We start from the raw sequence: 26,239 nt of genomic DNA on the forward strand, positions 1-26,239 counted from the left end.
CCCCACTGTCAGCGCGGGATGCCTTCCTCCAGCAATGGTCAAGGACACTACACTACCTATTCCCACCAATCCTTCTCATCACGAGGGTATTACAAAAGATAAAGTTAGATCAGACCGATTGCATCCTGATTACACCATGGTGGCCTCGTCAACCTTGGTTCACAACTCTTCTCCTCCTCTCAGACAACACATTCCTCCGACTTCCTCAAGTTCAGGACTTGATTTCACAGCAAGAAGGCAAGGTTTTACACCACAACCCTGCACTTCTATGACTGACTGCCTGGAAAATCAATTTCTGAATTTCCCTCCGGACGTTCGGCATGTCTTATTCAACGCCAAAAAACCTGCCACCAGAAAATCTTATTCTTTGAAATGGAAATGTTTTTCGGCATATGCTGTTCTACATAACTTCAAACCTGAACTCTCAACTATCACTCAGATCTTAACCTACACCTTATCTCTCTCTAACTCAGGACTTTTGTACTCTTCTCTAAAAGTCCACTTAGCGGCCATCTCTGCATTTCATCCGCATATTGAAGGCTGCACTGTTTTCTCCCACTATGCTACTAAAGTTTTTCTGAAAGGAATCCTCCACCTTCTTCCTCCAATCCGCCAGATTCATCCTACCTGGAGCTTGTCACTTGTACTGAGCCAGTTAATGAAGCCACCCTTCGAGCCCATGGCATCCATTCCTTTACATCTCTTGTCCTGGAAGACAGCTTTACTGGTAGCACTTACTTCCGGCAGGAGAGCTAGTGACATCTGCGCTTTTAGAGCAGACCCGCCATACACCATTTTCCATCATGACAGAGTCATTTTACGCCCTGACCCCTTCTTTCTACCAAAGGTGGTTTCAGCGTTTCATCTGGGAAAACCTTCGACTTTACCTGCCTTTTTCCAACACCCTACTGATGCAGGTCAACGAACTTTACATAACCTGGACGTACGTAGGGCCCTTGCCTTTTACATTGAAAGGACACGCCAGTTTCGAAAGGACACTAGACTCTTTATAGCATACGCAGCCCACAATCAAGGCACTAAAATCTCAACACAGAGATTTTCTAAATGGATTGTGGCTGCTATTACATTATGCTATAGACTGGCAAAACAGCCTATACCTGAACATTGACGAGCTCACTCTACTAGAGCCGTTGCAACCTCAACAGCCTTCTGTAGGGATGTTTCGATGGAAGACATCTGTGCCACTGTGGTCTGGTCGTCTCCATCTACATTTGCCTCGCACTACGCCTTAGACGTCCGTGCCCGACGTGACTTGTCCTTCGGAAGGCTGTACTACGATCCATCTTCGACTGATGTCCCCAGTCGCCTACACTGTAAGTACGATATTGCTTCTTATATGCATAACTAACCTTGTTTTTTGGTTACAGATCCAGCACCCGCCTCCGGACAGAATAGCTTTCCAGTCACCCATGTGTGGGACTGCACAAAGACCACGAAGAAGATAAACAGGTTTCTTATCTGTAACTGATGATCTTCGAGTGGTCATCTGTGCAGTCACAAATGCCCACCTTTCCTTCCCCGCTGCTGGTTTCTTGTTCCTGAGTAAAAATTTTCCACCTATGCGGCAGCGGGAAGAAACTGGGTGAGTGAAGCGCCTCCCTCTCGGCTAGGCATGCGCAATGGATGCCTCCTCCCCGGGACGAGAGGAAGTGAGCGCCAAAATTAACACTCCAAGATTGCTTTGAATTCTCCAAGATCAGGTTCGATCCTGGCAGATAACCCATGTGTGTGACTGCACAGATGACCACTCGAAGATCATCAGTTACAGGTAAGAAACCTGTTTTTCTCATGTGAAGACACTAGCAAAGGCTGCATAAAGCCTGCAGCTACAAATTGCAGTCAGGTGCAGCCTACTGCCTATCAGCTTCGTTGGATGCCATAGGGCTGTAGTATTTTGGGCCCTTGGTATCTTCTCCTTCATGTTCTGCCTCTGGTCATACCCAGGCTAAGTAGCGGCAGTCAGAGAAGAGACAAAGTAAGTTTAGATAAAGCTGCTATCAAGCTAACAGGATCTGTCCTACTTCTTCCTCTGCCAGCTTCTATTCATAGCAATGGAAGAGTTTCCAGGAATGTCTCTTACTGAAATCCTTGATACTTAAAAAAAACAAACTGTTTGTTCATGCTGAATATTTGCAAACTGGCAGTGTTTATATTAGTGTTTCAAATGAGAATTTCCTCTTCTGTCACTTAGGAGCACCACTGATCCCTTGGGTTCTAGTGGTAACAGCAGTAATTTTAACTCCACTTTGGGAGCTGAATGCTATCATTTACTATATTTTTTCACTTGGGTTATTTCAGTGTTGTTCCATGGTACTTTTAAAATAAAAACTAACAAGAAATAATAAATAACATTTTATCAAGGGCATATGCAAGGTACACATATTTTCTATTTTGTGTTTTAATATGTTATAGGAGATGCAGTGAAAATATGATATAGGTTGGGAACGTGAAGCTATTCTTTTATTCTTTAAATTACAGGATAAATTTGATTAATAGTAGGAGCTATTTATTTTATTTTATTATTGGAATTTCTATTCCGCCCATCTTGCCAAGGCAGGCTCAGCAAGACGTTTAACAAACGTTTAAAAATGGTTCTGTTATTATACATCAGCATTTTTTTGAATGAACCATTGCAAAATATTACTGCTACAAGTGTGATTTGATGAACGTTACTAAATTTGATAATAGGATGTAAACATTTTTATTTGTTTTTCTAGGATCTTGTGCTGGCAGAAAATAGTCCAGGAAGAGATAGTACTGAATATATTCTTGTGTTTGAGCCAATCATACCAACTTTGAAAGGATATCTGAAACCTTACTGCCTTCCATTTATGTTTTACAATGGTTAGTTTTGTTTTGTGTAATATTTTTCTGAGCTGTAAAATTTGTCTTCCATCATAATGCTTATAAAGTTATTTTTCTTACTATCTTTTAATTAACTGTCGTCACATCATTTAATTTTGTGTACTCTGGTGTTTAGGGGAAATACTGAAGACTACAGTGTACTAAAATATCTTGATTTCTCTGTAGATTTTAAGATGCAACAGCAGATGGCGATGCTTACAAAACAGAGGGACAATCTAGCTCAGTCAATAGACATCTACAGGAATTGGTTTGATACTGCTAATCGGCTTCTGTCCGAAATAAAATGTAAGTAATGTACAAATATTACTTTTCATATGTTTTTATATTATAGATCACCAGTTTCATACATGGAATTAATTTTCATATCTTCCCTGAAGTGTCTATGTGTTGGGTATGTACTCAACATTACAATAGAACTGAAATGTAGTTTTAGAATCCCAAATACATTGAGAGGGGCAACTGAACAGAATCTGCTTTCAGAATAAAGAGGGAGTGATTTTGCCCAGTTGCTCACCTTACTGCAGCCCCCTAACATTCCACCCAATGCATTAAGATTTTTGTTCACCTTGGTCCCATGACCACAAGATTCATGCCCAGGAGTTAAAAGGGAAGGGAATGTGAGGGAAACTGCACTTACCATTCTTCTGCTGACAGCTGACTGGATACAGTACAGTGTTCTGGCATCCAGCTGTGCTATTGAAGCTGGGGGTAGGGGAGTGTCATTTCAAGCACAGAGGTTCACTGCCTGGTAACTTCATGCTAACCTTTCTCTGTGTTGTTTATCAATATACTAAATCACATGGAGAAATTAAGCAGAGTGAACTGGCCCCAGAATTATTTAATGATTATTCACTGACTGTATGAATGAACTATCACCACATAACTTGTTTTGTTGCTTGATCTGAGGTGTAAGTTGCCACTTGGTATTGGTTTCATCAGGTAATGAATATACTATGTGAAGTAATCTTCTATCCAGGCTTAACTAATTTCCACTTATTTATACATTGTTTCAGGTCAGGCTCAGGAAGCTGAAACAAAAGAAGCCCATCTGAAGGCTGAACTGAAAAAAGAGCAGATTGAGCTACCTCAGATAGATGTTGTATGGCTACTTTCCTTCTTAGTGACCAAAATATTTTACAGAATATTCACAAAGATATTCCATTCACTTATGGTGGCACCAAAGATTTAAATGAAATATCTTTTCAAAAGCGTACATTCCTTTACTTCATGACTAGTTAGGTAATCTAACAAATCTGGAAGAAGAGCTTGAAATAATAGCTCTGTTCCTAGTTACCTCTCTTTTTCCAAAACTACAGAAGCTCTCTTACCTTGTTTTTGGAATCTTCTTTCCTTTTCTAATTCATGCTGCAAAATAGCAGCATAGACTTCCCATCTTGAGACCCAATTTATAGAAATTGGCATTGCAGGGAATTCTCTTGAAACTGAAGGTGATGACAATCATTTTGTCCAGTGCGGTATCCTCCCAAATACAATCAGTTGTTAGTTTATGTAACTACAAATGACAAAAAGGAATGTTTTTGCTGTAACTTTTTTGAGGAATTTCTATATTGAGGACGACTCACAAAAAAGTTCAAAATCCAGACAAAGTATCTCAATCAAACTAGGAGACAAAATGAGAAGCGAGAGTTGATCCTCATGATGGTCACTTGCACACAGAGGACTTTCCACAAGCATCAACTGCAGCACAAGGTCACTGTCATTTATAAAGCTGGAGTAAGAGTACTCTCAGTTTAGGCATACTAGAATATGTCTTTCTAGGATTCCAGTAATTAGCAGTTTGCCAGCCTATGTCCTGGTAACTTTCAGAATCTTGTATTAATTGCAAATGAACAGTGCTTTGAAGCTGCCACTAATCTACATTTAAGCTAATTAAATATTTTTTTATGTATCCATGATGGAAACATCTCAAACTTGCAGACATTTGGAAGTTCCAGAATTCACTTTCTTTCTATAACCTTAGCATTATTAAACATAACAAAGTTTGAGTCCAGTGGCACCTTTAAGACCAACAAAGTCTTATTCATCTTAAAAGTGCCACAAGCCTCAAACTTTGTTCTGCTGCTTCAGACCAGCTTGGCTTCCCACCTGAATCTATTATTTAACATAACATCTCATATACAAATAAAATAAGGGGGTTGCAGTTCTTTTGAAGTTTTTGCAAATTATGTTTATTCTGCTGGTTGAATTTGTTATCCACTATATATAGTAAATACATATTGTTCATCATCAGTCTTCTGTGCAGGTCCACATGGGGGACCGCATATGAGCAGGCCTACCTATTGGTAGATTTTTACAACTAAAAGCCTGCAGGGGCACTGTGCGCCAAAGCAGAAGTTTGTTCCTGCCCAGAGACCACGTGCTTCTGCACAGCAGCAGCACTAGCTTCATCATGTTGAAGAATTGTTCCTGCTTTTGCAATTTGCTCTGGGGTGCCAAAATAACCCAAAAAGCATTGTTTAAAAAGTGAATTAATTGTACTTTTAAGATGACCCAAACAGATGAGCACTAAGTATGTTTGTTTTGCTTAGGGAATGAACACAATGTACACCTGTAAAGCTTGCCAAACATTTAGTCCCAAAGACCATGGAGATACGGCTTCAAAACTGAAGGCTGTGCTCTGGGAAAAGGCGATTAAAGCCTCTGATTCCCCCATCTGTGAAGACAAAGGAAGAGCCACCAACGACTGCAGAGGGGAAGAATAAGCAAAAGGCTGTCTCCCATTCTCTTACCCCAGCTTGAATGCCCAAACCAACTCTGATACTACAAGACTGACCTGAGGCACCGCCGTACCTGAGGTCTCCTCTGATCTCCATATCTGAGGGGGAGATTAAGACTAGATTGCCTGCAGATTAGACCTCATTTAATACCAAATCTGAGCAGATGGTTCCATGGTGTCAAAATCACCCCTGCACAAGATGGGTGTCCCACTCACACAGGATGTTCCCTAGGTATCTAGAAGAGTGGGATGGTACCTTCGACTGACATATGGATCCAATTGGCTATTTTTACCCACACCAGCCATACCTGTACTTGCCATTGGCCACAATGTCCCTTTCCCTGAGCCCGAGAGGAGAGAGTTGGAACCAGTGGCCGATTCCAATGGATCTGCACCAGATCCAATCCCCAAAGAATGGATGGGAGAGCCTTCTTCTGCATCCCTGACAGGCCCAAGGATTGATGGGATTGAATGCGCCGGTCTGGCGTGGGATGTTGGAGAGGGGTTGGCAATTTGGCTGGTGTACCGTCCGCCTAACGCACCGGCCAATGCCTTACCATCACTATTGGAGGCAGTGGCGGGCTGGGCGTTGGAGTACCCGAGGCTTATGGTCCTGGGTGACTTCAACGTCCATGCCGACGACACGGCCTCCACTCAGGCGATGGACCTAGTGTCGTCCATGGCAACACTGGGACTCTCTCAACTTGTCAGACTCCCACGCATCAGGCCGGGCACACATTAGACCTGATCTTTGCGTCCGGGATTTTGGTGAACGATATCGCCGTAGAAGCGGTACCATGGTCGGATCACCTAGCCCTTAAGGCCCGTATGGGGATGCTACCCCAACCCTGTATGGGCGGAGAGCCTATTTTGGCTCGCCCTCGGGGCCTGATGGACCCGGAACGGTTCCAAACGGCCCTGAGGGATCCTTGGCCCACTGGCAATTCCCTCGATGACCTGGTGGAGATCTGGCAGGACCAGCTATCCAGGGCTATCGACGAAATTGCACCCCGGCGTCCTCTACGCCCTCGCACGAAGCTGGCCCCATGGTACACCCTGGGGTTGCGCCGGCTGAAACAAGGGCTTAGACGACTAGAGAGGCAGTGGAGGCATACTCGGGACGAAGCAACGAGAACATCCTATAGAACGTTTATGAAGTCTTATGAGATGGCAGTCAAGGCTGCAAAGAAAGAATACTTTGCTACCAAGATTGCATCTGCAAACTCGCGCCCAGCACAATTATTTAGAATAATTGGGGATCTTATAACGTTGCCTCAAGGCAAACCAAATGTTAGAGAATTGGAAATAGGCTGTGAGGCATTTGCGAGATATTTTGCAGATAAAATCTCGTTGCTCCGCCAAGACCTGCCTACCACCTTGGATACAGTGAGTGAAATTGAGGCTCCGTGCCTGTCTTCAGGTTTAGTGCTGGACCACTTCGACCCGCTCAGCCTGGAGGAAGTCGACAGAATCCTCTCCGCTGCTCGCCCGACAACATGCGATCTGGACCCCTGCCCCTCTTGGCTGATTAAATCCTGCCAGGGGGAGCTTAGATGTCCTTTACGGGACATCATAAATAGGTCCCTCTTAGAGGGGCAATTTCCAACACCCCTAAAAGAGGCCTTGGTCCGCCCTCTCTTGAAAAAAGCTACAGCAGACCCGGCCGAATTGGCGAACTATCGACCGGTGTCTAATTTACCGTTTTTAGGTAAAATTATTGAGAGGGCTGTGGCGCAGCAGCTTCAGAGGTTTCTGGATGACGCTTCTGTCCTGGACCCATGTCAGTCAGGCTTCCGGCCGGGCCATGGGACGGAGACGGTGCTGGTCGCCTTAGTGGATGACCTCCAACGGCAACTGGATCGAGGCGGCGTTGCAGTGCTGATGCTGTTAGATCTGTCGGCTGCATTTGATACAGTCGACCATCGGCTACTGACGCGCCGCCTCGCCGACATTGGGGTTGAGGGGTCGGCCCTGCAATGGCTTTCCTCCTTTCTCCTAGGTCGGGGACAGAGGGTGGCTATTGGGGGAGAACGATCCCGGAGGCGCACACTGGATTGTGGGGTGCCTCAGGGAGCAGTTCTCTCCCCGATGTTGTTCAACATCTATATGCGCCCCCTCGCCCAGATTGCCCGGCGGTTTGGGCTGGGTTGCCATCAATATGCAGACGACACCCAGCTCTATCTGCTAATGGACGGCTGGCCCAACTCCGCACCAGGGAATCTCGACCGGGCTTTACAGGCTGTCGCGACATGGCTCAGGCTGAGCGGGCTGAAGCTGAACCCAGCGAAGACAGAGGTCCTGTGCGTGGGCCGCGGCGCCCTGGGAAGGGAAATAGCTCTCCCGGCCTTCGACGGTGCGCTATTGAAAGCAGCGCGCCAGGTAAAGAGCCTAGGTGTTTTACTGGAGCCTTCACTATCAATGGAGGCCCAGATAGCAGCCACTGCCAAGTCAGCATTCTTCCATCTGAAGCGGGCAAGGCAGTTGGCCCCTTTCCTCGAGCGCCGGGACCTCGCAACGGTGATCCACGCAACGGTCACCTCAAGACTAGACTACTGTAATGCCCTCTACTTGGGGCTACCTCTGTGCCGGACTCGGAAGCTGCAGCTAGTGCAGAACGCGGCGGCCAGGCTGTTGTTGGGACTTCCAAAACGGGAGCATATACAGCCGGGGCTACGTGAACTGCACTGGCTGCCAATTATATACCGAGTCCAGTACAAAGTGTTGGTCGTTACCTTTAAAGCCTTATATGGCCGAGGACCCACCTACCTGAGGGACCGTCTTTCCCCATACGAACCCCAGAGAGCACTGAGGTCAGTCGAGAAAAATCTGATGACCATCCCCGGGCCGAAGGAGATTAAACATCAGAGCACCAGAGTACGGGCATTCTCGAGTGCGGCTCCTACTCTGTGGAACCGACTCCCCGAGGAGGTGCGGGCCCTGCGGAACCTTGAGCAGTTCCGCAGGGCCTGCAAGACCGTCCTTTTTAAACTGGCACATCCGGACTGTTAGGAAGATCAAGAATTAAGGAGCCGCCAATGCGGTCTGAAGATTCACACCGCAGAATAATTATATCATTGAACTGGTTTTTAATGTTAGTAGTTTTATTGTTGATGTTTTATATTGTTGGATTTAAATGTTTTTATAATATCACTGTATGTTTTGTAATATGCTGTTAGCCGCCCTGAGCCCGCTAAGGTGGGGAGGGCGGGATAGAAATAAAATTTATTATTATTATTATTATTATAAGATATAAGAATGTATGGCAAGCAAATGACGTGCATGGCTCAGTCTCTTGAAACACTCCTGTGCTGGCAGAGTGAGCATAAACCTAGGGATAAGATCCTCAGTCCCCAGGTATGATTGCCTTCCCTATCCTAGAAGGCTTGGAGGACATTAGCCAGGCTTGGTAGAGACATGCCTTGCTTCCACCCACTGTGAGTAGGGTTGAACATCTTTATAGGGAGCCATGACCTGGATAGCCCAGGAAAGCCTGATCTCGTCAGATCTTGGAAGCTAAGCAGGGCCAGTGTTAGTTATTAAAGCTGAATTCTTAGTTGTTGATCTCAGTCTCAGGGATGCCTGTTTTCATGTCTCAATTCATAAGGATTCTCTGTGTCTCTTGTGGGGGACATATTTTTCAATACATGGTATTGCCCTTTGGCTTGGCCACATTCTCTAAATGTATGGCTCTAGTGGTAGTTCATTTACAAGTGCAGGAGTGTAATATATTTTCCTACCTGGATTATTGGCTAGTAGTAGCTGACACTAATGAACCATTATTAAGGTTCTGACACCTTATTAAGTAGCTGACACTAATAAATCATTATTTCTATAGTTTGGGGACTCTACTGGGATATAGGACTCCTGGTTAAATGGGATAAGTCTTGATTGGTGCCTTCAGTCTATTCTGGACTCTGTCCAAGGGAAAGGATTGTTACCCACAGATAGAATAAAGACCATCACTGCCTTAGCGGAGCAGTTCACTAGACTTTGCTTCCTATCTTCAAAGGATATTCTTGGCTTGTTGGGTCACACAGCTTTGACTACAGCAGTCTTGCCACTGGCCAGACTACACATGAGACCCTTATAACTCTGGTTTCTGGCTATAGAATGGAAGTGCACTCACTGTGGCAGAGGTTTTCCATCACTAGACAGGTGATCTGAGGGCTGTCATACTGGAGTTCGCTTGAGTTTGTCTCAGGGTACAGCATTTGGTATGCCTCATCGTGAGATAGTATTTACCACAAATGCCTCACCTCTGGGTTTGGTGCACACTGTGAGGGTTCTTCTGTGCAGGGTACTTGATCACAGACAGAGAGGCTATGTCGTATTAATTGGCTAGAGCTATGTGCAGTATTTAATTACCTTAGCTTCACAGATATTTTCTGAAATTGTCGCATCTTACTTCAGACAACACTAACAAAATTTTATGTCAACCAACAGGTCTGTTGAGAGGCTGCCTCAATTTGTAACATTGTTCTGAGTCTCTTGATGCCTTTATTCAGGCAATTCATATCCCAGGGAAACTGAATGTAGAAGCCGACAGATTGAGCAGAGCATGGAATCTGTCCCACAAGTGGTTTCTAAAATCCATTTACCCGGAATCTGTTTTTGCTAAGTGGGGCATTCCCAGTGTGGATTTGTTTGCTATCTGGGACAGCATGAAGGCAAAAAGGTTTTGATCTTCTTCGTGGTCTTTGTGCAGTCCCACACATGGGTTTTCCCGCTGGAACGAACCCGACCTCGGAGAATTCAAAGCTAGCCTTAGGCGTTATTTTTGGCGCGCACTTCCTCCCGCTCTGGGGAGCAGGCATCCACTGCGCATGCCTGGAGCGAGGGGAAGGCGCTCCACCCACCAGTTTCTTTCCGACCGCCGCCCGGGATAGTCCTTCCTCGTTGCGTCTCTTCTCAACTAGCCTCCTCAGCCGTCTTTTCACCGCTACCGCTCAACGTTTTTCCTCACTTTTTCTTCTACCTCACTTCGCCTGTCTGGTATAGTAAAAATATATATATATATATATTTCTCCCCCTTTATTTCTTCTCCCTTCTTCCTTCCCCCCCCCTTCCCCCCGGGCGTATGGAAGGAAAAGAAGTTAAAATTACCTTTTAAAAGTGCACCCGTTGCGGGATTAAGATTCCCTCTTCAGACGGCCACTCGTTCTGCTTAATTTGCCTGGGTGAAGCCCACAGAACGGACAATTGCACTCATTGTGCCCAGTTCGGCAAACAAGCTAGAAAGAACCGCGCCGCTAGACTCAACAGTTACTTACTGACGACATCTTTGCGCCCGGCTATGTCTCAAGTTTCCGAACCGCGGAAGTCTCCACCTACCCTCACACCTCAGAGGGTCGGTACGGCCCAGGCAGCTTCTGTGGCTGTGGTTCCCAGGAAGCTTAAGCCCTCAAAGCACGTGAAGAAGCACCACGATTCCAATAAACATGGTGAATCGACGGGAAAAGAGAAATCTTCTTCGCCGCATCAAGGGGCTTCGGACGCGAAAGCCGCCATGGCGGTCTCCTCACTCCGAGTGCTCACGGCTCCGCCGCCACCTCCAGTCCTGACTCCGGTGGATGACATTGAATCCGAGGTTATACGGATTCGCTCTCGATCACCATCGATACAGGAATTCCTACCGGAGGACCTTTTGGCGAAGGAACCAACTCAGCCATCTCAGCCACTTCAACAACAGCTCGACCTCGATGCCTTCCGGGACGTGACTGTTCCGCGTACCTACAAGGACGCTATGGTGTCTCCTCTCCGCCTTGACTCCCCACGCCGTCGAGACCATGCACGCGATAGGCGTCACGGAAGATCACTCTCTAGGGACAAACATATTGCGTCCCCTATAAACAGAGACAGACTGAAGCATCGGTACCAGGCATCCCCATACCGGGAGAAGAGCACGCGATACCGTGATCGATCCTCCAGTAGAGACGAAGGGAGTCGGTACCATAGCAGATCACGCTCTCCGTCCCGATCCTCCTACCTGCGCTATACTCCGTCGAGATCTCCTTCTGTAGAATCTTACCGCACCCGTAGGCACCGTGACCCACGGTACCAGGATGTGGGACATCGCGAACGGCACCACGACCGGTACCACGACCGGTATCAACGACACGACTCGACCAGGTACCAACATCAGCAGCAAAAGGACTTGGGCCGGTACCAGCCACAGGATTCAGCACGGTACCAACACCAGCAAAGTCCACCACGGTACCAACCACAGGATTCAGATTCAGCACGGTACCAACACCAGCAAAGTCCACCATGGTACCAACAGCAGCCCTCTCGTCATTCCGCACAGACAGTATCGCCTCGCCGTCGGGTCCCAGTCTCTCCTATACCGTCAACATCTAAGCAAGCCGACCAGCAAACCAAAGCACCCTTGCTATCGGAACCCTTTACACCTAATCCACAGGACCCACGGGATGAAGACGAGTCGGACCTTGAGGCTTCAGACTCTTCACACTCCTTATCTCAACCGGCCTCACCAACTTCCGACATAGTCAAGCCTGCAGATCTCTCTCCCTCAGAAGGAGCCAAGTCCTATCTGGACCTCATAACTGACATGGCCACAGCCTTGAACATCAAGCTGACCACTGACCTTCCTAGAGTTACCGACGTCGTCCACGATTTGATCAACGCAGACCTACCTGCTAGCTCTTCATTGCCCATGCTTCCGGTCCATCTAGAGGCACTGAAGGAGGCTTGGGATAAGCCAGCCTCTATACCACCAACGTCCAAATGGGTTGAGTCACTGTACAAGATATATGCTCCGGAGTCCAAATTTTTATACAACCATCCAGCACCTAACTCTATGATTGTACATTCGTCATCAAAAACTAAACAAACACGCCACCCTGTACCACCAGAGAAAGAGGGGCGTAAATTGGATACACTAGGGAGAAAGCTTTATTCAATCTCTACAGCATCAGCAAAGATCAATAACTACATGGCCCACTTCGCGGCATATGCACACAACATTGCAGCACAACTCACTACTCTAGTGCCATCACTACCTGAAACTTCACAACGACAGGCCACCAAGTTGCTAAGGGAGCTTAATCACGTTAGCAAGCAACAAATTAATACTGTCCGCCACTCAGTCGGTTGCACATCCAGATCAATGGCGACCGCAATAGCCCTTAGGAGACACGCCTGGCTTCGCTCGTCCACCTTACAACAGGACATTAAGTATAAAATAGAAGATCTACCATTTGATGGGCAGGGTCTATTTAATGCCACCACGGATGACATCCTTACCACCGTGGATGACAGCAGGAAAAGAGCGAAGCGACTGGGGGTAACCCAACAGCAACCTCAAGGCAACAGACAGAGACCTTGGAGAACCCCCTCTTATAAGCGCACTAGATCTCCCAAGCAATCTGATTACTGGAGAAGGAGGGCACCTCCTGCAAAGCAGCCCTTCCAGCAACGCCAAAGATCGCAACCTTCTAAAAAGACCACTCCCCCGAACAAGCAGTCTCTTTGACTTCGCCCCCTCCACTCCCAGACTCCATCCCTTCCTACCGACGTGGCAGTCCATAACAACGAACTCCTGGGTACTGCAAATTATAAAGAAAGGTTACTTCATAGAGTTCACTTCCCAACCACAGAGCTCACACTTCCTGGCAACCCCCCCCCCCCTCACAGGTTCTACAAGACGAGATCAACATCCTTCTGGCCAAACAGGCCATAGAGCCAATCCCCCCTCAATACCATCGCACGGGGTTTTACTCCCGGTACTTTCTGGTACCGAAGAGAGACGGGGGCCAGCGCCCAATCCTGGACTTACGCAGACTGAACAAGTACATACGTCCCACAAAATTCCGCATGATTACCCTACAGTCCACACTGCCACTCATTCCCAAGGACGCATGGATGGCGCTGATAGATCTTCAAGACGCGTACTTCCATATTACCATCAACAGCTGCCACAGAAGATTCCTGAGATTCGCCATAGGGAATGCCCACTACCAATTCCGGGCACTTCCTTTCGGCCTTTCAACCGCTCCAAGGGTCTTCACAAAATGTATGGCAGTGGTAGCAGCGTTCCTCCGTCAACGGGGCATGACTCTTTACCCCTATATAGACGATTGGTTGATGGTGGGAAGTTCCGAAAAACAGCTCAGAGATCACATTCAAATAACCCTTCACCTCCTCGCTACTCTAGGGTTGCAGGTCAATCATCAAAAGTCTCAACTCTCTCCCTCGCAGACAATACAATTCATCGGGGCATATCTATCCACCACAGACCACAAGGCCTACTTACCTATAGACAGAGTTGCGAATATCCAAACCCTGGCCAACACGATAATCTCCCATCCGACACAAACAGCCTTCGTGTTCCAGCGCATGCTAGGTCTAATGGCAGCAACAACCGCGGTTCTCTCACATGCCCGGCTTCACATGCGGCCTCTACAGCTATGGTTTGTCAGAACCTTTTACCCACAGAAACAGTCACAACGGACGTTACTCTCAGTTCCCAACCGCATTCTACCGTCCCTGCGGTGGTGGACAAGTCAGCACAACCTCCTACAAGGAATGCCCTTCCTGAAACAATCACCTTCAACTGTTGTCACTACAGATGCGTCGAGATGGGGGTGGGGAGCTCACCTCGACTCTCTGACGGTCCAGGGGCAGTGGACAGCGAATGAAAAGCTCCTGCATATCAACTGCCTCGAGCTTCTTGCTGTTCACAGGGCACTGAAATCCTTCCTGCCCTCTCTGCACGGTCGCCACATACAAATAACATCGGACAATGTGGCGACTGTGTTCTATATCAATCGACAAGGAGGGACCGCATCCTCCCGTCTCTGCAAGATGGCTCTACGATTGTGGCACTGGAGTATCGCTCACAAAATCCATCTGACTGCAGTGCACCTACTAGGGGTGCAGAATACTCAGGCAGATACTCTGAGCAGGATGACAGTAAACGATCACGAATGGTCAATCAAGAGGAAGTACCTCCTCCCTGTCTTCACTATGTTTGGTGCCCCAGCCATAGATGTCTTTGCGTCCCCAGACAACGCTCAATGCGACATTTTCTACATGAGAGGCCCTCCCTCCTCCCTGTCACCAGGGGATGCGTTCCTACAAATGTGGAACGGTCCACTTCATTTCCTTTTCCCACCGATTCCGCTCATAACAAGGGCGATTCAGAAATTGCAGTTGGACCACACGAACTGTATACTGGTCACACCTTGGTGGCCACGCCAGGCGTGGTTCACCACTCTGCTTCTCCTATCAGACAATACCTACCACTGCTTCCCGCAGGTACGGGATCTTCTGTCCCAACAGAAGGGCAGGGTCCTGCACCACAACCCGTCAGTCCTCAAATTAACAGCTTGGAGGATCAGTTTTTAGATTTTCCTGACGACGTCAGACACATCCTTCTAAACGCCAGGAAACCCTCTACTAGGAAATCCTACACAGCTAAATGGAAACGCTTTACCCAATATGCAATACGTAATAACTTCCACCCTGCGTCCTCCTCTATCTCGCAGATTCTTACTTACACCGTCTCTCTCTCGGAATCTGGTCTTACCTACTCCTCACTTAAGGTACATCTAGCAGCCATCTCTGCTTTCCACCAGAGCATAAAGGGCCGTACAGTGTTCGCACACCCTGTTACAAAATCCTTCTTGAAGGGAATCCTTCACCTTAAACCTCCGACAAGGCAACTTTACCCTGCATGGAGTTTGTCTGTAGTACTCAGTCAATTGATGAAGCCCCCTTTCGAACCGATGGCGTCTATCCCTTTGCACCTGTTATCGTGGAAAACAGCCCTGCTAGTGGCACTCACCTCAGCTAAAAGGGCCAGTGACATCTGCGCTTTTCGATCAGATCCGCCATACACTGTCTTCCATCATGACAGAGTGGTTCTGAGGCCGGACCCAAATTTCTTACCCAAAGTGGTGTCACCCTTCCACCTTCAAAGTGTAACAACCCTGCCATCTTTCTTTCAACACCCCTCGGATTCGGGACAGAAGTCTCTCCATAACCTCGACGTGCGTCGAGCCCTTGCCTTCTACTTGGACAGGACTGCTGCATTTCGCAAGGACCCGGCATTGTTCGTTTCCTACGGAACACACAAGAAGGGGCAGAAACTCTCTATACAGAGATTGTCTAAATGGCTGGTGGAGGCTATATCACTTTGTTACAAGTTAGCTAAACACCCAGTTCCAAAGCCCCTAAAGGGACACTCTACTAGGGCACTAGCCACATCCTCCGCCTTTGCGAGGGGCATACCCATTGAAGACATCTGTGCAGCAGCAGTATGGTCTTCGTCGTCCACTTTCGCCACGCATTATGCCATGGACATTCATGCAAGGCGAGACTCTTCCTTCGGGCAAGCCGTACTCCGCTCCATCTTCAACTGAGCCGCCATGCTCTCATAAGGTAAGCGGGAGTACCTTACCGCTCTGTTATATATAATCTAACCTCTGAAATTTCTCTTTCAGAAACAGCACCCACCTCCGTGCAAGTTAGCTTATCAGTCACCCATGTGTGGGACTGCACAGAGACCACGAAGAAGATAAACAGGTTGCTTACCTGTAACTTATGATCTTCGAGTGGTCATCTGTGCAGTCACACACGCCCACCCATCCGTCCCCGCTGCTGTTTCTGCGATTTCACATCTCATAGACCCTATTGTACGTAACAGCAGCTAGAAAGAAACTGGTGGGTGGAGCGCCTTCCCCTCGCTCCAGGCATGCGCAGTGGATGCCTGCTCCCCAGAGCGGGAGGAAGTGCGCGCCAAAAATAACGCCTAAGGCTAGCTTTGAATTCTCCGAGGTCGGGTTCGTTCCAGCGGGAAAACCCATGTGTGTGACTGCACAGATGACCACTCGAAGATCATAAGTTACAGGTAAGCAACCTGTTTTTCCTGTGCTGGCAGGGGCACAGGGTCTCCAAGGGACACATTCCAGACGCCTTGGGCACGGGAACTGTTCTGTGCATTCATTCCCCCTACTTAAACAGAGTTTTAGAGAATGCCAGAAGGGAAAGTTCAGAGATCATTTTGGTGGCCCCCTTATGGCCATGCCAAATGTAGTTTCAGAGCCTTGTGGAGCTGGCTCATAGCCAATACATTCCCTTTCCCAGACCTCATTTTGGGCAGGAGCTCGCAGGAGCGGAGCTCTGGAACCTCTAAATTTTATTGTGCTCTTTCTTTCTTACCCCCTCCCCAAAATACTTCTTTCTGGGCTCCATTGTTCAAACCCCCTGTGAGAATTTTGCTGAACTCTGACAAACTTTAATATTCCCCCCACATACAAAAAAGGGGAAAAAATCAAAACATATAAAGCAGACAGATGGAAATCTTCATCATGCCAGTGTGGCCACATAGGAGAAAGTAGTTTAAAAAGTATGATGACGGGAGAAAGGTTTTATTAGGACAATTATGATTCAAGGAGCATTTTAAGGTAGATGCTGAGCTGATGCAATTTAGTACAGCTTCCAGTGATGTCAGGTGTGTGGCATATGCAAATGATTTCTGCAAATGAATTATGTTAATGAGCTCCGGAACCTCATTTTATAAAAAATGACCCTTCCTTCCCCAAATACAGAGATCTCATAAGTATGGACAGTGTACTCCACCATGATCTGGAATGTCTCAAGCTTACAGCTTGGAGGCTTGGGGCAAGGATCTGAGTTTTCCCCAAGAGGTCAGTGAGGTTCTGCTGAATTCTCAGAAATTCACCACCTATAGTCATAAGTGGAAACTTTTTGTTTCTTGATGTGGGGACAAAGAGGTGTCTCCAATTGTAGCTCCCCCCCTCCAAATGATTTTTGGATATGTTTTATTTCTGAAAAATAAAGGCTTAGGATTTTCATCATTAAATGTGCACATTGCAACAAATCCTTGCTTTTATGCAGGGTTGAATGGATCTCCCTCCACTTGACAAAAGGATTCCTCAAGGCACTGTTGAACATCTGCCCAACAAGGGACCCTGTGGTTCTTTAATGGTCCCTTTCACTTATGTTAACACACTTAATGAGCAAACCTTTTGAGCCACTCACCCATTAGCCTTGCTTTCTATGAAAGTTTGCTTCCTGGTAGCATATTCCTCTGCCAGGCAGGTTAGTGAATTGGTAGCTCTGTATATAGAGCCCTCATTTTTGAAGTTCCACCCAGAAAGAAGTTTCTCAAGCCTCAGTTTTCTACCTAAGATTGTTTCAAAATTTAATCTTTCCCAGGAAATTATTTTGCCACTTCTTCCCTGTAATGAGTTCAGATAGTGAGAGGCAGCTGCATTCCTTAGATGTTAGGAGAGCATTGTTATTTTAGCTAAAACATACTTTCAAATTCCATAGGGTCAAAGTGTTATTCTTATGTTTCTCAGGCCCTAACAAGGGTAGAAGGGCATCTCCTCAGACAGTCTCTAGATGGATTGTTGCCACAATTAGACAATGTTACAGGATAGGCGGGGTTCCCTGCCCGTTAGGTGTACACACTCACTCTACTAGAGGGCATCTTATGTAGCCTTCTGGGATGGAGTTCCTTTGATGGAGATATGTCAAGCAGCAACCTGGTAATCTGTGGACATTTTTGTGTGACATTATAGACTTGTAAGCCAGATGAGAAACACAACTGGGGAAAGCAGTCCTTTAGTCCTGTTTAAACAAGTGAGCATGCACCCACCACCTGATGTTTTTAGCTTGCAAGAATCCCCATGCAGAACTGCTCAGAAGATTCGTGATGAAAACAGTTGTTCATCAAGTATCTTCTGTGCAGGCACACATGCCCTCCCCCCTGCCTCGCTGCATGCTTCTTCAAAGGTGTAGAGGGATGAGGGTAGGGAAGCTACTGCACAGGAGCACAAGGTCCTTGGGTGAGAACAAGCTTCTCCAGCACAACACCCCCGTAGGCTACACTTACCAATAGGCAGGTCTGCTCATGTGCAGTCCCCATTTGTGCCTGAACAGAAGATGCCCCGTTTCTGCCTGTACAATTACAGGTAAGTGCAACCCTGTTTTTTCTTGGTTGCTGAGTAATATTTTTTTTTAGGTGAAGCCAATCATTTAAAGCAGTGTAGATGAAAAAGGAACAAATTCCACTTCAGCAGTCTTAGAGAGGAAATTATAACGATCCCCTTTGCTGTCCTTTTAAGACAAGGTGGAATAAGGCCTTGCTTGAGCATCTGATTAGACTCATTATAACAAGGTGGTTGTGGGTTTTTATGCAGTATCTATAATGCTAGTAAATGATATTCTGTTACTGTCTTAATTTTCAGGTACAATATGTTGACTCTCTCCTGAAACAGAAAATTTCTGAACAGGAAGAAATAAAAAAACAACCTAGAAGAACATGTGCAATTGCCAACTATCCAAAAGGCAGCCAAGATGTTTTAGGCAAGGTAAGCATATCCTTAATTCTGTACAGAGCAATTAATATTCCTACATGCCTATGTCTTTGTCTGACCTGACCTGGGTAGCCCAGGCTAACCCAGTCTCATCAGATCTTGAAAGCTAAGCAGGGTCAGACTTGGCTAGTACGTGGATGAGAGACTGCCAAGGAATACTAGGGGTTGTGACATGGAAGCAGGCAATGATAAACCACCTCTGAAGATCTCTTCCTTGAAAATGCGATGGGGTTGCCATAAGTAAGATGTGACTTGATGGCAACTTTTTAAAAATGTCTTTGTGTGTGATAGCAGTTTGTGTTTGTGGGTATTTACAAATGTTCTTTGTGGCATTGTTTTACTTATGTTTGGAAAATGTGAGGGCTAACTTCTCTCACCCACCCACATTACATGTTAAATTCAAATTACCGAGTGACTGAATAATGATTTAGGAACTGGCCTAAAAATCCTTAGTAAATTCTTTGTTGACTGACCACTTGTGAGGTAAATTATTCCAGAGATTAAAAGTATAGTCCCACTTTCCTCAAATGTGCTTTAGAAGATGCAGTTCACCTTTCCATTGCCTTAGTAATCAAGATAGAATAATCTTGGCCTCTTGTGATAACTAGGGTAGCACACACAATAAATAAATAAATAAATTGGGTCCATTGGATCCAGAAAACATTGGTATTTTCCAATATTCCTGAATTCCAGTATGGTATTGGGATTTGGGTAAATAGCTGGGAAACCTGAACTTATTTGGCTCAATTATACCCTGTGGCAGAGGTGTCCAACTCATTTGTTATGAGGGCCAGATCTAATATAAATGTCACTATGCGTATCATAAAACATAACACAAGATACCAGAAATGTATAATGAATGTTTTACTGTGATTTTATGTTTTTGAGCTGCCCTGAGCCTGCTTCAGGGGTGAGGGCGGGATTTAAATTTAATAAATAAATAAACTATATAAAGATTATTTCAGATGCTGACTGGCAATAGCAGGCTTGATTGGACATGCCTGGCACGTGGGAGTAGGCCTGGGGCAACACCTCACCTATGGGGCACCCTTGAGTGCTCCCTCCCGCCCGCCCGCTCTCTCCTTAAAGGGGAAAGCAACAGGGCAGCACAGCTTCTCTGAGCTCAACTTCTGAGAGAAGCTGAGCTCAAAGAACACACAAACCCACCTGTCTGCTCTCCCCTTTGTTTTGTGATTTTCCATATCCCTTTTAAGGAATGGCAATGAACAGGGGGGCACGAGGCAGAGATTTTCATTAGTCGTAGCAAAGATATCTATGTGTCAAGGCTGAAACCGACATCTCAGCCTTCTGTCTAAACTGAAGGTGGGGAAGCATTTTTCCTCTAATAGTCGGAAAACTTTGACCCACTCAGATTTATTGTTTTAAATTTTATGTATCAGATTGCACACTTAGCACAGATTGAAGAGAATGAAGCAGCAAAGGTTATCTCATGGCATTTGGCAAGTGACATGGACTGTGTAGTCACTCTGACAACTGCTGCTGCTCGACGTATCTTTGATGAAACTCAGGGCCGGCAGCAAGTGTTGCCTCTGGATTCTATTTACAAGAAGAATCTTCCAGACTGGAACAGGTAAAATGTGTTTTTCTTCCTCATTTAAATAATTTTTGATGCTCAAAAACCAATTTTAATGAACATTTTGGCTTTTTTTTAGTAAGGTTTCTGTGGCTGTGCATTCATTATATGCATCTTTTATAGATTGACTGCCCAGTCCTGTTCATATTTACCCAGTGGGACTTACTGCACCGTAAATTTATTTAATTTATTTATTGTATTGAATTTATATCCTGCCCTTCCCACAAGCAAGCTCAGGGCAGGTAACATAGGTTTTATAATATTAATGTCAATTTTTACAACAGTAATAAAAACAATAAAAGCAATAAAACAATTTAAAAGATAGCAAAATATTTACTCTCTAGCCCTAACAAGCTACATAGGTGGTCAGCTAAAGTCACAGAGTAACGACATCAACACTTCACATGGGCAGGTGTACTTGGGCAGTTTCCTGCAGGGGGGGCCAAACAATAGCACGTCCATTCACTTTACCCAAAGGCCTGGCAGAACAGCTCCATTTTACAGGCCCTGCAGAACTGTAATTAGTCCTGCAGAGCCCTGATCTCAAGTGGAAGCATATTCCACCAAGTAAGAGCCAGGACAGAAAAGGCCCTGTCCCTGGCTGAGGCTAAGCAGATGTCCTTCAGGCCAGGAATAGCCAGTAGGTGTTAATCAGTGGAGCACAAGGCCCTCCAGGGGATGTTTGGGGAGAGACAGTCCTTTAGATATGTTGGTCCCAGACCACTCAGGATTTCAAAGGTTAATACCATCTCCTTGAAATGGAACCGGTACTCAATTGATACCTGTGCAACTGGCGGAGCACCAGCTGAATGCACGCCCACATATGCGTCACAGTCAGCAGGCGAGCCACTGCATTTTGCACCAGCTGGAGTTTCTGGATCAGATTCAAGGGTAAGCCCATATAGAACAGGTTTCAGTAATCCAACTTGGAAGTGACCATTGCATGGGTCACTGTGGTCAAATCCTGGGCAGAGAGATATGGAACAAATTGCCTGATCTGCCAGAGATGATAAAAAGCAGACCTGGCAATATTGGTGAGCTGGGCCTCCATAAAAAGTGAAGCATCCAGGATCACTCCTAGGCTCCTAACTCTTGGCATCAGCACCACTGCTGCCCCATCAAGGGCCAGGAGCTTGATTCCTGAACCTAACCAGCTCAGGCACAGGTCCTCCAATGGATTAAGTTGCAGCTGACTCTGTTTTAACCACCCAGTCACGGCCCTGTCCAGATTTTAGGGGGGCAGAGTCCAGATGGCCATTCATCAACAGATAGATTTAGATACATAAGATATGAGCTGTGTTCTGCAAATACTCTTCCAAGCAAAAACTTGCAAGCTAAGATCTTACAGAGCCAAGCTATACAAGGTGCCAGCAGATCTATCTATTTGCACATAAAACTTTGTAAATTACATATGGTTCCAGTTTTAACAGCAAAAGTGATGCACTACTGAAGTGTAGAACTTCTCCATCTGCACAGTTTTCAGTCAGAGGAATGATGTAAGAGGCAGGGCTTTCTTTTTTTTCAGCAGGAATGCACAGGAACGCAGTTCCAACTGGCTTGGCATCAGGGGTGTGGCCTAATATTCAAATGTGTCCCTACTGAATTTTTTCTACTAAAAACCTGCGCGAAACTATGGTGATGTTGGGGTGTGGCCTAATATGCAAATGAGTTCCTGCTGAGCTTTTCCCTATAAAAATAGCCCTGTGTAAGGGGAAAAGCCAACTGCCTTCCCACCCCAGTGTCCATGGCCCTTTTTCATATCAGAACTACTGTGACTGCTTGGGCATTGAGGGATATGATCATGGATCCCTAACATTATGAAATTTTGCCCTTGGGCATACGGGAACTACTGTTGGCACAATGTTCTCATTCATGGAGATAGTTCTGTGGATAAAACTACTACAAGTGGAAAGGTTTCTGTTCTATATCAGTCTCAAATTATTCATGCAGTAAATACCAAATTCACAGTTTAGAAAACAATCTATGTACTATCTATTTGGGGTAATCCTCAAAGCAGTTGAAAAGGTTCTCTTCTACAAACACTACTGAAAATAATAGAAATTGCACAAGAACAGTTTTTGGAGGATTACACCCATGAGATCCAATAGTGACATGTTATGCAACCTAAAAATCTATTTTTCCTCAGGTGGTTTTAGTTGGTATGCTGGACATTGTAATTCTGCTTGCAGAATGTCTGGATGCTGGCAAAATATTCCATGGCATTATATTTAGCAGACAGTTTATGGATAAATTCATTGTTACTTGCAAGTGTCTAGCAACACAATAAATGCGTGGATGGTACTGTAGTATTTCTTTCAGTATTATTTCATAATAGTGTTATGTTCTTTAAGGTGCCACAAGACACTCTTCTGTGTTGGCTGCAACAAACTAATACATCTATCCTCTGTAACCTTTAAAATATTTTCAATCAGGTCCTTACCACATTTACGAAATGGAAGGAACTGTTTCTATCCTCTTGGAAACCCAGTGTTTGCTAGAGATTTGCTAACATTTCCAGAACACCAAGAAAGCTGCCAGACAGGTAAATGGTCATGGAGAAGACTTAAAATCATATCTCACACAAATCTTATATTGAAGTCCTATACTGTAAAAAGATATAGGGAAGTCTTATAATGTAAGTCTTATAATGTAGTCTTATAATGTAAAAAGATAAAGGGGGAAAGGCTGACAGGTTTTTTTTTAATTGTTTTAAGTTTACTAAAGCTATGGATTGTTAGGGTGAAATACATAAACAAAAATGTGACTGTTTACACAGTGGTCTGCTTTGCATATTGAATGATACAAGCGTCTAATGTTTGCAGCAAAAGGTAAAAATATACCTAATGATTTCTAAATATTTTATGGCAGCTGTTAATGGACAATTAATAACCAACTAAGTCTTTGGGAATAGCATGCTGTTTGGGTGATTTGTGTAAGAAGCTGATAGTTATTCCAGATACTTAGATTTGGCCTATAGTTTATACTGGCAGGATTCTCTTTAGGCAATAACCACTTTGGAATTTCATTCATGAGTATTTCTTATAAATATATTTATCATGATTATTCCCATCTTGTATTTGGGGGGGGATTTTGTCCATCCTTGTTTGAAATTCTAAAGTTCTTTTGAACTACCATATCAAGATGTCATATATAAATGTAAAGGGTGGATTACATAAGTGGTTGATAGTATGATTTTTTTCTTGCTGAAATAACACTTTTTAATTTAACTTTGTAGTGTTTGGATTGATCTTAGGAGACACCATTATTATTGACAGTTTGGATGCTGCCAATCATTATAGAAAAGAGGTATGTGTCACAACTTCATATGGGCTTGTTTGTGCCTGTCTCATTTTCCAAGGGATTGAGAATAGGATTCAGTTGTATTATCACAAAATATATTGACCTCAGTCTAAGAGCCTCATACGGCTTTCCCATTTTTAAGCAGTTTCTTACTGTGTTTTAGAGGTTGCCTTGGAGTTTTAAATGCTGATAGATAATGTTTTGTATTTGGGGGGAAATCTATTGAAAATATGTGTCATGCCAAATAATCATCAGAAATAGTCCAACCCTTTCTTTGAATTTTCCAAGCTTTGGCTTTAGCTTTCTGATCTAGAGATAAATGCTTGCTTAAGTCAAAACTGAAAATATAGGGCTTTCAATTCCTATATTGGAAGTAGGTCTGATGTATACATGATGCAAATCAAGAGTAAACCACTTAAATATACAACCACGTCTGTCTGTTGCAGCCAAAACAGCAAAGAATCTTGTGGCACAAAAAAACCCTAAAACATATTATGGCATAAGTTTTCATGAGCCAAGGCCCCCTTTGTTATCCCCTTTACATATAGTGATGAACAGCATGGTCAGGTGCAGTATAAACTTGCTAATGAACGGACTATTGCATATTGTGAATCTCTTTAAGTGTGATAGGAAGACAGGGAGAATGTATTCTGGGTAGACATTTTAGCCATGGTCTTCATCAAGGATTTCAGCTGGTACACACTCTTGAGAAATAATATGTAACAGTATGTCACAGAAGTGAATACACCCCCTCACATTTTGTAAATATTTAAGTATATCTTTTCATGTGACAGCACTGAAGAAATGACACGGCTACAATGTAAAGTAGTGAGTCTACAGCTTATAACAGTGTAAATGTCCCCCCAAAATTACGCAACACACAGCCATTAATGTCTAAACTGCTGGCAACAAAACTGAGTACACCCCTAAGTGATAATGTCCAAATGGGGCCCAAAGTGTCAATATTTTGTATGGCCACCATTATTTTCCAGCACTACCTTAACCCTCTTGGGCATAGAGTTCACCAGATCTTCACAAGTTGCCACTGGAGTCCTCTTCCACTCCTCCATGACAACGTCACGTAGCTGGTGGATGTTAGAGACCTTGTGCACCTCCACCTTCCATTTCAGGATGCCCCACAGATGCTCAATAGGGTTTAGGTCTGGAGACATGCTTGGCCAGTCCATCACCTTCACCCTCAGCTTCTTTAGCAAGGCAGTGGTCATTTTGGAGGTGTGTTTGGGGTCGTTATCATGTTGGAATACTGCCCTGTGGCCCAGTCTCTGAAGAGAGCGGATCATGCTCTGCTTCAGTATGTCACAGTACATGTTGGCATTCATGGTTCCCTCAGTGAACTGTAGCTCCCGAGTGTCGGCAGCACTCATGCAGCCCCAGACCATGACATTCCCACCACACATGCTTGACACCATCTGAACCAAATAAGTTTATCTTGGTCTCATCGGACCACAGGACATGGTTCCAGAAATCCATGTCCTTAGTCTTCTTGTCTGCAGCAAACCATTTGCGGGCTTTCTTGTGCATCATCTTTAGAAGACGCTTCCTTCTGGGACAATAGCCCTGCAGACCAATTTGATGCAGCATGCAGCTTATGGTCTGAGCACTGACAGGCTGACCCCCAAACCCTTCAACCTCTGTAGCAATGTCATAGTCTGGGGCTGCATGGGGACAGCACATTTACACTGTTATACAAGCTGTAGACTCACTACTTTACAGGTCATTTCTTCAGTGTTGTTACATGAAAAGATATACTTAAATATTTACAAAATGTGAGGGGGTGTATTCGCTTCTGTGACATACTGTATATATTGCATGTGTCACATTCTCAGGATGCAGGCAGGCAGGAGTCCAAAGCCAGTCCAAGGTCAAAATCCAGGAAGTCAAGCAGGAGCCAAGTCACCAATGCAGAATCACAAACCGGAATCAGAAGTCAATGTCCAAAAACCAAAAGGTCAGGATGCAAAGGAAATCAAGCAGGTCAGGATCAGGAATCAGGAATCAGGAAGGAGCGTGGATACAAGCCAGAGAATAGACTTGTTGCTTCCACAAGGTTACCAGGTCCTGGGTGGGAGCTATATAGGAGCCTCAATCAGCCTGCTCTCTGGGTGGCAGTGACTCTGCTAGAATTCAGGGCATCGGAGTGCCTCATGTCTTCGCTCTGAAAGCTCTTTCCGGAGCCTGCTTCAAAATCTTGAGATGGGAGGAGGAGAACTTGGAGGAGATGATCATCAACACCTGACTCTGATGCCTGGAGAGTGATTGACGGGCCAGCTGCTGTTTTTTCAGCTGAGGAACTGGCTGGCAACTCTTCCAGGTCTGTTAACCCTTGCAGCTTCC

General features: G+C 45.3%; 1 protein-coding gene across 1 annotated transcript in view; it reads left to right on the forward strand.

Annotated features, from left to right (window-relative positions):
* Positions 1 to 26,239, forward strand: part of SMCHD1 (structural maintenance of chromosomes flexible hinge domain containing 1) — a 122,222-nt gene that overhangs the window by 83,502 nt on the left and 12,481 nt on the right. The window contains exons 39-45 of the mRNA XM_060243944.1: positions 2,739 to 2,865; positions 3,052 to 3,171; positions 3,900 to 3,985; positions 18,862 to 18,984; positions 20,391 to 20,581; positions 23,017 to 23,126; positions 23,820 to 23,890. Coding sequence (XP_060099927.1) covers positions 2,739 to 2,865; positions 3,052 to 3,171; positions 3,900 to 3,985; positions 18,862 to 18,984; positions 20,391 to 20,581; positions 23,017 to 23,126; positions 23,820 to 23,890 — 828 coding nt within the window. The remainder of the gene's footprint in view (positions 1 to 2,738; positions 2,866 to 3,051; positions 3,172 to 3,899; positions 3,986 to 18,861; positions 18,985 to 20,390; positions 20,582 to 23,016; positions 23,127 to 23,819; positions 23,891 to 26,239) is intronic.

This window comes from Heteronotia binoei, chromosome 7 (genome assembly GCF_032191835.1).
Source record: "Heteronotia binoei isolate CCM8104 ecotype False Entrance Well chromosome 7, APGP_CSIRO_Hbin_v1, whole genome shotgun sequence".
In the NCBI taxonomy this organism is placed as follows: domain Eukaryota; kingdom Metazoa; phylum Chordata; class Lepidosauria; order Squamata; family Gekkonidae; genus Heteronotia; species Heteronotia binoei.